Genomic DNA, 12,570 nt, shown 5'->3' on the forward strand with positions numbered 1-12,570 from the left:
TACAGATTTGTGATATTGATTCTAATAAATATATTTGCATCTGTTCTTATCAACGAGTATGTATAACATATAAATCTAAAAAATTTATTATCCTATCTAAAATACATAAGTCATTGTGGCTAGATTTGTTTAAGTCTTTTAGATGCTGCAATTGCCCCTTGTAATTTTTTAAAAGCATTCATTTTTCACTTTTTGTTTATTTTTTTTATCAAAGTTATATCGATCGTCTATAATAATAAATAACATTGGACATCATTTTTTTCTTTATATATCATATTTGTTAAATCATTTTAATTTGTTTATGAAAAATTTCCAAAAGATTAAATAATAAAATAGTCATATTTACTTGAGTAAGATATATAAGTGCTGTAAAATAATTTATGATTTAGAAAATTAATAAAATAAAACTAAAATAAATTACATATATGCATACATGTGTACAATATTAATGAATAAGATGAACATATGTGATGCCATTGAAAAGGCAATTCAAATATCAAGAACAAATGAGGATTTCAAATATAATCTCTATGAAATTGAAATATCATATTATTCTCTAAAAAAGGTTATAAATGACAGATTTAGTTATTCTAAGAAGTTTCTAGAACGATTGGTGGAAAAAATGGATCACAGTTGAAATATAAGGTACTTGATACTAAGTAATTAAGTCAACTAGTATCATCTGAATTTGTTAAAAAATAAGAAAAGAAGAAAAAATAAAACAAGAGAGAAACAAAAATATACAAGTTTAAATAGTCATTGGCATCATATGACATAATAATTGCAGAATCTTTACACACACATAAACATTATTCTTAGAAAATGAAATTTATCAATTGTATTAAGGCAAAACCTGCCCCTTTTTAATTTCTAATACTTGTGGATTGTTACGTATTTTTCCAGTATATAAACTATTGCTCCTTCCAGAGAAGTAATCTTCTATTTCTTGAAGAGTTTTACCTTTGGTTTCGGGGAGACATATGTAAAAGTATATTGTACCGAATAATGAAATACAACCATAAAAAATAAAAGTACCATGACTCGTGAACGCACTAACAAAGAAGGGATACGTTTTAACAACTATAAAGATAAAAGAATGGGCGGTCATTGTCGTTAAGCCACCTATAATACCTCGGACTTGTACGGGATATACTTCTCCGATCATTATCCAAGGAATGACTAAAAATCCAAGAGTACATGTGATTGTATATGAAAATATACAGAAAAGTGGTATCCACGTAGCCATGAATGGTAATTGATTTATTACCCAATATTCCTTTAACCACATATAGCCACCTAATCCAATCATAGACAAACCACAACCCACAGACGATACCATAGTAAGTAATCTTCTACCACAACGTCTGCATGCAATACAAGCAACTATCGTAGATATTAATCTTACTATTCCCAAAATGACTGCTGCCAAATACTTATTTATCGTTGTTCCGGAATCGTTAAAAATTTCAACCGCGTAAAATGTTATCACATTCGTACCAGAAAATTGGTAAATCAAAAAATATATGAAGAGTAAAGCATACGGCTTAAGAGCATTAGGTTTAAGAAGTGCGCTAACAATTTCACGTAATCCAGTTAATCGTTTGAGATTATTCTTATTGGAGAATTCTTCTAACACTTCCATTTCTTGATCAATGTTATAGTTATTATCACGGAATTGTTGCAAAGCTTTTCTCGCTTTATCCGGTCTATTTCGAGAAATTAGATAAGACGGAGTTTCAGGAAAAATGAACATCAGTAATAAAGCAGCAAGTGGAAGAATTCCACTGATGGCTGCGCAAAGATTCCATGAGAGAAGGCTTCCTAGAGCGTATTCTATCAAAACACCCGTACTGACACCAACGCTTGACATTGCTGTTAACATTCCTCTAAGATGTGGTTGAGTCACCTCGCTAGCATAGACTCGAGCTGGCGCACCCACCATACCGGATCCAAGTCCAACAAAAAATCTTCCGGCATAGATCATGTGAATGTCGGTTGCAGTTGCAATTAATATCCAGCCAAGTAACGCTGGAATTTCGGTGATAATTAAGGATCGTTTTCTTCCAAACATATCCATCATATATCCTGATACTAAGCAACCAATTGGAGTACCGATGGATGACATGCTAGCTAAAAGTAGAAAATAATTATTTTAATTTTAATTCAATTTCAATATTGTATCTGCCTGCTTATTTTTTTAAAAATACTCTTTGATCGTGTTTAGCCTTTTACCTATCCAAGATTCTTCTGCCGATCCCTGAATGATTGGAATCGTACTATTAGGTTCTTGAAGTTGAGGAAGTGCTATAGCTGAGAAGCCAAAGGTCATTCCAGTATTGATGGTTCCTAGTTGAGCTACCAATGCTGCTAAAACTTGTTTTACAGCACTACCTTTGTTGATAGGTCTCGCACTTTCTGGGTCCTTCTGCGTATCATTTTCTGTTAAATTAATCTTTCCATCATCCAATGTGGGTGTTTGTATTTTTGGTAGTAATGCTGAATCTACCAACGACGTCTTCTCTACATCGTTTAAATCTGATGTTTTTCTGAAAATATCAATTGCAAACATAATTAGATTAATACAACTTTTTACAATTTTTTATTAATTTTTTTTTGTTAAATTAAAATAAAAATGAAAGGAACTTGAATCGGTTATACGATATTTTTATTTATGAATGGATAACAAATAATTGTATTTCTTGTAGATAAAAACTTATATATATATATATATATATACTTATATATGTATACGAGAGCAAATTAAAAAATTCACATTTTTTTTCAGACGTATAGGTACATTTTTCTTGAAGTGAAACACATCTTAAAATGAAAAAAAAAAACTGCGAATATTTTAAATTGCCCTAGCACTTGAATAAGTACGTATATAAATATCACGTTCACGTGTCGTACAATTTATTATTTATTTTTTCTTTTTTATAGAGACAAATTTTATTTTATCTGACAAATGTTTATTCGAATTCTGTTTTCTATTCGACATATGCGTATGAACAAATATATATATATATATATATATATATATATATATATATATATATATATATATATATATATATATATATATATATATATAAATATCTGTATGTTGTATAAAAATACAACATACAAATGCATGTCGTTGAAATTACATTGTCAGAGGGAATATTCGAACCTAGCTTCGAAGTTTGGCTCGTTTCGTGATCACTAAAATAAATTTGACCTAAATTCGAGTTTCTCCTATGTATGCCTTTAATTTTTATTTTCTATTTACAAATAAAGAACAAGAAATTTCGAAAACGTATTGTCATGGAGTTTACATAAAGTCGACCATTTGTCGATCAGCTGTTAACAATGTAAGTTCCATTATTTCCAATGACTTTGCTTTTGTATTTAACAAGCAGAATAGTATTCGATTTAACATAGTCGTTCGCCGATCTTTCGTTAAATGATATTTATCGATAATCAGTTCATTTGAGAGAAAAAATAAAAGAAAATAGTACTTTCCTTAATAAAAATTGATCTGTTTATATATATATATATATATATATATATATATATATATATATATATATATATATATGTGGATGTAGATGCATACATATACATTAATGCCTTTATTTTTATATAATGCAATTTGTGCAGTAATTAATGAGTTTATTTTCGAGAAAAAGAAAAAAAAATAGTATTTCTCTTAATGAAAATTGACCTCTTTCTATATATGTACACGAATGTACATAGAAACATACATACCGATGCTTTTTATTTTTACACATCATGCAATCTAATCAGTGTGAATGCAGCTTAACTGAAATTAACGGTGTACGACCGGTAAAGATTTGTTCTTTTTTCATTTCTTTTACTAGACATCATCCGTGATGGTTCGTTAAAGAAAAATAAATACTGAATATCGTATAAATAGAGTGAATTCTTTACTCGTTTCATTTCATTAGAGATAGTCGTGTGAAAGGCAGAGATTCTTGTTAGTCGAGAAAGTTCCAGGGGAAATTAATTGATTACAAATGAGAAAATGTATGTGTGTGTGTGTGTGTGTGTATGAATATATACCTGGTCATCCGTAAATATTATTTTATCTATTCAATCGGTTTTTCTTTTTTTAATTAATTTATTAATTGATATTAATTGATTTTAAAAATGAAAAAAATGTATGAATATGTGTCTGTCTGTATGCATATGCAATTGGCCATTTTTCAATATTATTTTATTCATTCAATCTTTCTTTTTTTGTTTTTCTTTTTTTATACTGATTTCTTATAAAAATTAATCGATTTAAAAATGAGAAAATGCTTATTTATGTGACTGCTCATTTTTCGATATTATTTGATCTTAATATATTTCTTCTGTTTTTCATTTATTTATTTATAGAAAGTGTAATAAATGAATTGTATCGATATCACTATCTTAACGGTCCTTACAAGGGATCTCGAATGCATTTTATAAAAAATTATTAAATGATTAGATATTAATGAAATTCACGTTTTATATTTATCATTTTATAATGAAACATTGATTATCGATCGACGGTTCGATTGTCTTAATCGTCAATAATAACATATTATTTTTCTCTTATCTTCAGATTCAAATACAAATTGGCGATCTTTGCTATTAAATTGTTTCGTAAAAGTTTATAGATGCCTACGTGTTGATGTACAAAGTGGAATGAATATTGTATGTATATCTGTCATTCTAATCGTCGCTTTACAAGATTGGAAAAACTTTCGCAACACATTGAAAGTAACAACATTTGCTATCACGTGGAAAATGGACAGTACGATGAAAGGCGTAATCTTTTTCATATAAGATTGCTCAACACATACATTTTTAATATATATATATATATATATTAAAAATAGAAATTATGGAAATATATAATAGAAAATATTATTAATAATAAAAAATAGAAAGAAAACTATGAAAATTCTATATTGTAAAGAAATTAATATGTATTAATTAATATTTTGATGTTTTTGAATAAAAATTTTTATTGTTTTAAATTCTTTTTTCATTTTTTTAATGATTCATACTTGTTTCGCAATAAGTTAAACGATGTTTCTTCCTTTGTGTGCTTTTATCTTTTTTTCTGTACTTTGAATTTAAATACAAAAATTTTTTCTTCTTTTTCCTTTCTTTTTCTGAAAGAAAACAATGTGTTTCGAAGCGATCATACTATTATAGAAATAAAAATGTTTTTAAGAATTTAAAAGACGGTTTCTTTCTCTCTCTCTCTCCCTCTTTCTCGATCCCATCAATTCAAATTATTCTTATTACCTTACGAAACAAGAGTATCTTTGTCAGTCAATAAAAGTAACGTCTCTACCACGAACTTCGAATATATATTACAAGATCAATCTCGAGATCGAAGAACTCATTAAAAGCGACATATTTGTTTATATACCTATAGCAAATCGATCTCCAATTTTATATTATTATTATTATTATTATTATTATTATTATTATTATTATTATTATTATTATTACTACTACTATTAATAATAGTAATAGTACATCAGCGCTTACTCTCAATGATTCATTTTGGAAAGTATAAAAAGAATTATAAAAATAAAGATCTATATGAAATATTTATCTATTACATATTTTTTATTTTTTTTTTATTGATGTAAATCCAAAGTAATAATAATAATATTATTCAAAAAGCGATAATTGTTAAAGCTGTGGTTTCAAATGAAAAGGATAATAGATCAAGTAGGTGTATATATATATATATATGTATTTATGAATATATATACATGTATTTATGCGTTAATGCATATGTATGTATATACATATATATATATATATATATATATATATATATATATATATATTCATTCGTTGTTACGTCCTTCTGTAACGGTTTTTACATAAATAAACTCGAAAAGTTGCAACGTGTCTTCTTTCGCATTCATAAAAGTTAATACGATTCATATATGAATAACGAAACAAAAGAGACTTAAAAATACAAGTACAGTACATAGAGCATTATTTTTAAACTTGCTTCAAGTCTTTTTTCATGAATTTTGTCTTTATCGTTCAATTAGTTCAATTATTACTTTGTTATATATTAATATGTTACGTTTTTTCACATTTGCTCGTTTGCTATTTTCATTTATTTTCGCGTTATATGTCTGGTTATTACTGATTACGTTCACGCAAACTAAATAATAAAATAAAATAAAATAAAATTTTTTATTTTCTCTCCGTGAATGACAATTTATTTTTATTACCAATGATAACAGTTACTAATGTGTTAATTTATTTTCAAGGATATCCTATGAAATATTAATAACAGATAGGTTTTTGTGCCAGTTTATATGAAAAATATAAACATTAAGTATTTCTTAGCGTTGTCATCAAGGTTGTATTTGATTTTCCAATTGTTCAAACAGAAGAATATATACATATATATATGTATATATATAATATAGAAATATATAAATAGAAAGAGAATATATATATTATATATATATATATTTATCTATTTAATTTATTTATATATGTAATATATAAAATAAATAAAATGTTCAATAATTATAAAGTACGATACTTTTGTCAAAATCAATAATGTTTCAAAATCAATAATGATTTCCTAAGTCAATTGAAAAACCTAATTTTTAAAAGACATTATTCAAAGAAATGTTGCTCGGTAAAGTTTGAGTACACGATCAAACTTGGCTGTCAGTTTGTTTATTCTTCAGCAACACTCTTAGGCGATGCATATTAATAGATGAATTGCGTCATTTACGCCGTATATTATAAGGTAAATAGAAATAGAGAAATAGAGTAAAGATTAACAATCCTTATCAATTATCAATAATTTTATTCTTTTTAATTTCCTGCCTCATTACAATCGAGGCAGAAAATCTCGACATTCATTGTGAAGTTTCAGAATTCTTCGTGATGCGGTATATTAATAACTCGATTACTAATCAAGAGTGAAAACGATAAACAATCGTAAACGAAACGTAACCTTGGCATAAAATCAACGCGTTCGCGCGAGCACATTGCGTTGCACGTTACTATGAAACTTTTCTCTTTTGGATCTTCGTCGAAATTGATTAATAGATCAATAGAGAGTTTTATCTTTTATGATATATATTCTTGATAAAAATCATGTTACGTAAGATTTAGATTGAACGATGCCAAATGTCTTGGTTATAATATTTATTTTATTTTAACGATGACAAATAGGATATTTCAAAGTCGTATTCGGAATATATATTAGAACATGTATAGATCATAAATAGGTTTGTTTTTCTCGCTTGGAATTTGAAAATATTTTTCTAACTTGATTTAATTTTAGATTAATAAAATGTCGAGTATAATTTATATTTTCGAAAGAAAGATTTGTTTTTTAGAAAGGACAAGAGTTTAGACTTACTGTTTCTATGTATATGTGTATTCATAAGGTTATACGTACATGTAAAAAAAACTCTCTATATTTCTAATTTCGCGTCTGTTAGACATATTTACGAATTCAACTTTGAATATAGCATGCGAGCCAATAACACGTGCAAACTAAAAGAGATATTCTTTAACTTAAAAGATATGCAGTAAGAAAAAGAGGACAAAGTAATAAAATAAAAATGGAAGGAAAAGATGGTCCACTCACTCAGCCATGACGTCGATATTTTTTCTGCTTCTTCTTTTATCTTTTACTTTTCCTCTTCGTTGATGATCACTTGTCACGTATTTTCTTCGTTGAAAAGACAAAGAGTCGAACGAATATATGTATATTTATATATGTACAAATTATCACCGGATATATATATATATAGAATATAAATGTAGTCGCGAATATATCACAGTTCGATGATCACAATATTAAAAGAATATCTTATATATGTATATATATATACGTATATGTATCACACTTCGAGGAGACTCTGCGTTTCTTGCCTCTCTTCTTTCGTTTTTTTTTGGATGAAAAAAAAAGAAAAAAATAAATAAATTTATGCAATTTCTACCTTGTTATTCTTCAAAACGTATTTACGTACTTGCGTAATTTTTTTCTTTTAAAATGTCTCGTTTAAACCGATCGTACGACCGATATGGTAAAAACCTTCGAGAGTTCTTCGCCATGAGCTATTCATTTGCGTTCGATTAGCTATATCTTCTTTTTTTTTATCTCCTTCTTTTTCCTTTTCTTCTTTGTTTCAATAAAAATTTATCGATCGGTTTATCTCGTAAAAAATTTAGGAAATAAAAGAAAAATAATACACAATGATGTGAAAACTCTCTCGACGTTTACGGGAGGAATCGCGCGGAGCGAATGCACTCACGGAACCGAGCGACAAAGCATTTATACGTCGATGCGGTCGGATCTTCCTCTCTCTTTCACTCCTCTCTCTTTCTCTTTTTGTCTTTCCAACTCCTTTTGACTATCCCTTTATCTCTTTCTTTCTCTCTCTCTCTTCGAACAAGTTGCGCGCGCACAGCAAATCGCTAGTTCGAACTTAACTCTTCGGAGTCTCGACAATGTTCGTACTGACATATTACGATTATGGGGATGATTGTGGATACGCGAGGTATCGAACGTGTACTCGAACACGTTCTTCTCTCGTGATTAAGAAGAGAAGAGGAGAGAAATTCGGCCATGTAAACTTGATGACGTATGTTACCAAAGCTACTGAGATCTTTGTCATTTTATTGTTTCTTTGTTTTACTGTTGATTGTTAATATACTTTTTATATTTATAGTAGTATTTGTAATAAATTATATAGATTAATTCTTTATATTATATTTACATATATATTGTATATTATATATTATATATACATACATTTTATATATATTGCAAAGATGTATATAATATATGTATATTGTATATAAATTATACGTTATGTAATATTAAATAAATAAAACTTATATAGAGTGTTTTAAATGCGTCAGATGTTGATATAACCTTTAATCTTTTATCTATCTGTATAAATTACTAACGGCACAAAATTTCATGATTTTTCCTTTGAAATGAAATAGAATTTTGCTTTCATATGATCGTACATAAAACAACTATCCTACCGTAAATTTTATTCTTAAAAAAGAACACGATGTTAATTTTTTCCTTTTTGATGAAAAACCGTACTTTCCCATAATGAAACTCCTTTTTTGTTTTGAACATATTGTTATCGAAGAGAAATGGATAAAAAATAATTGAAAATAAAGCCAGATCGTAAAAGTCACGAGTGATTCGCAGACGCAGCGCTATCGCTCCAGATGATAAAGTCTAATGATGAAAATTATCGCTCGGGGGAGTAACGCGTTATATACTTTGTCAGTGTTAGGCCAGTACAGAATTAGGCTGTAAACGCGTATGTAACGTGGGAGGAATACGTCGTCCAACGTAGAATCGACGTAACTATATGTAATGAGATACTCGCGCATATTTATATGAATATACATTTCTAGGCATCTCGTGTATGTGTGTGTATATATATATATATATATATATATATATATATAAAGTCAAATATACATACATAGGTATATATAGATACACACATATTTATATAATTACATATATACATACGCAATGCATATATATTCATAAATATATATACATTTATACATATGTATGTTTAAATAAACATATACACATATCTACATATTTATATATAGGTATATATATGTATATATCTATATATATGTATATTATATATTTTATATAATGTATATAAATACATTATATATAAACACATATATATATAAACATACATACACATACACACAAACACACAAATGTTCACGAAAGAACTTTTTGACGTACTAATTTATCATAAGCTCTTTTATGATTACAGAAAATTTAATTATAATTAGCTCTTATTTTTCGGATATATTCATTGGTTTGGAATAATACATATTAAAAAGAAAAGTTTGTGCTTCATTTAATCTGTTTCATAGAATCGATAAAAGATTTACAAGCGGAGTCTTATCAGTAAAAAAAATAATAGCGTCTTCGCATTATTTTTCACATTAACGAGTGACGAAGAAAAGAAATATCGTCCTAACTGTTTTCCGCGTTGTCTGCTCTTATATTAGGGTTTTTTTATTTATTTATTTATTTATTATTATTATTATTATTATTATTATATTATTATTATTATTATTATTATTATTATTATTATTATTATTATTATTATTATTATTATTATTATTATCACTTACGAAGCGTACGAATTCGCGAAATAAGATAAAAACGTGAGAGAGAGAGAGAGACAGGGAGAGACAGAGTGAGAGAAATTATTATCTTTCCTACAGAGAAAAGGTTCACTAAGGTTAAGTTACTACATAAGTAAGGATAAGTATAAAAAATTTGATTATCGAAGAAACAAAAAGAAACATTTTTTTTTTGCTACTCACTTTACATTTATTAATATTATTAATATTATTTTTTTAACGGCGGATCTTAACAAGAAAAAAATATATTTTTATTATTTTTATTAATTATTAAATATAGATATGAGAAGGAAAGTAGATAGCTTATTATAGATATTAAATACATAATGATAAACGTTTTCCTTTGATGTATTTAATGAAAAAAACAAACGGAAGTAGATCAAATCAGCGAAGAGAGGAAGCGGAGTATTTCTCTTTATCATCAAATTCATGGGTGACGAATTCATCGCTGTATATACAACAGAGAATATAATTTCTCTCTCTCTCTCTTTCTTTCTTTCTCTCCCTTTCTGGAATATTCATGAATTTATGCAAACAACTTAATCAATTTTTACGATCGTATGCACTCTATTGACGAATTAATTACTCTCGTTTATTTCTCTTAAGAAAAACAATTATATAAGAACAAAATGATACGTTCTAATTCGTAACTATGTTCAATTATTTTAAAAACGCTAACTATTTTATACTTATACACACAAAAATATACATGTATATTATTATAATATATATATATATATATATATATATATATATATATATATATATATTTCTAATATTTTACATAATATTTTACATATCGATATAATTTAAAAATTATTTTACAATTAATATAATGTATGTATCAAATGAAGTGTAGCATTTGTCTTACCTGTCAATTACATTTACTTTTAACGATAAATTTATCGCAAATCGATATATTTAAATATATATAGGTATATTAAGTAAAGTAAAATATTTCTAACATTTAGACATAATTAGGAAAACGTCTTACAAATAAATAATAAAGTGTAACATTGTTCACATTGTCAATTACATTTATTAATCGTGACGAAAAAGTAATATATCTAAAATTTATTTTGATAAAGAACACACTTGCTTTGATATACGTCTTATCTAATTCTTCTACTTTATCGCGTTTACATTATTATTGGATCAGTTAGTTATATATATATATATATATATATATATATATATATATATATATATATATATATATAAATAGAATTTTTTTTAGTTTACTTACGATTCGTGAGAAGAATCCTGTTCGTTTTCGTTGCTTACAAACGTCTCGTAATTCCTCTTCCTGGACATGTCGACGAAGGACTGAACACGTTTATGTCCAGTTATTGCCGATTAAATTGCGCTCGGTAGTTTATCGGGCCCGCCGTCACGAGTTTTCTCCTATCAGTCTCGCAGTCATGTGCTTCTTACGTACTTGTATATTGCGTGGTCTTTTGTTTTCTTTAATTTCCCTTATATTTTCGCTTTCTCCTTTTCTGTCAAACACAAACACATTATATATGTGTGTATTTGTTGCAGCTAAACGTTTTCGTTTGAACGTAAGCACATAACAAATAACAAAACTATTATATACTGACTAGCTTATTCGATCGCTTATCGATCATTCTATCGATATCGATTAGATTGATATTTATAATTTGTGATTTTTCACTATATTTTATATAGAGAAATGATTTCGTACAAGCGAAAATTTCTCGGAAATAATAAATTAGTATACCTTATACACTATACTAAAGTAAACTTTAATATAGTTAATAAGATTGCTAAGATCGTTTCATGTTAAAAGTCCTTATGATAACCTTGTTTGATTATTTACACGTTATTCGAAATGTACTATGGATGACAAGTCTTTGTTTATTCAGCTCATTATCCTCTCTATTTCTCTCTCTCTCTCTCTCTCTCTCTCTCTCTCTCTCTCTCTCTCTCTCTCTCTTTCTCTCTCTCTCTCTCTCTCTCTCTCTCTCTGTCTTTTTCTTTGTTCTTTTTATCTAACTATTCTCTTGTCTCCTTCTTGAACATTTCTTTTATGCAGTTAACGTTGATGTACCGAAAGGAATAAGGGAATATATAAATATATTATATTGATTTACAATACCTACGTACCTACGAAACACAAATTTATAATATGGCCTACCATGATTCAAATATTTTTCATAATTACTAAAAATAAGTTTTAATTATTTCAGATAATAAACAATTATGTAATTCTCGACTATCCGAACTTTGATCCGAACTTACTGATTATATTTTGAAAGATTATAATCGAAGGAGAGAGTTTATCATCATAAAAGAAAGTTTTCGAGATGACTTTGACGGTTCCATTGATTTATATACATGTAAATTTCGTTTATCTTTAAA

The 12,570-nt window shown here is 27.1% G+C and overlaps 1 protein-coding gene across 2 annotated transcripts; it reads right to left on the minus strand.

Annotated features, from left to right (window-relative positions):
* Positions 1-15: 15 nt before the first annotated feature.
* LOC124422115 (facilitated trehalose transporter Tret1-like) lies at positions 16-11,648 on the minus strand. Of its 2 annotated transcripts, XM_046958142.1 has the most exons (4): positions 8,010-8,285; positions 7,625-7,918; positions 2,233-2,546; positions 16-2,130 (listed from the first exon to the last, which is right to left on the minus strand). In XM_046958142.1, exons 2-4 carry the CDS (start codon positions 7,630-7,632, stop codon positions 842-844), a joined length of 1,611 nt encoding a protein of 536 aa, XP_046814098.1. In that variant the 5' UTR covers positions 7,633-7,918; positions 8,010-8,285; the 3' UTR covers positions 16-841. The 2 variants fall into 2 exon arrangements, with proteins under 2 accessions (XP_046814098.1, XP_046814097.1); XM_046958141.1 differs by lacking the exons at positions 7,625-7,918; positions 8,010-8,285 and adding an exon at positions 11,435-11,648.
* Positions 11,649-12,570: the final 922 nt, after the last annotated feature.

This window comes from Vespa crabro, chromosome 2, assembly GCF_910589235.1.
Source record: "Vespa crabro chromosome 2, iyVesCrab1.2, whole genome shotgun sequence".
Lineage (NCBI taxonomy): Eukaryota > Metazoa > Arthropoda > Insecta > Hymenoptera > Vespidae > Vespa > Vespa crabro.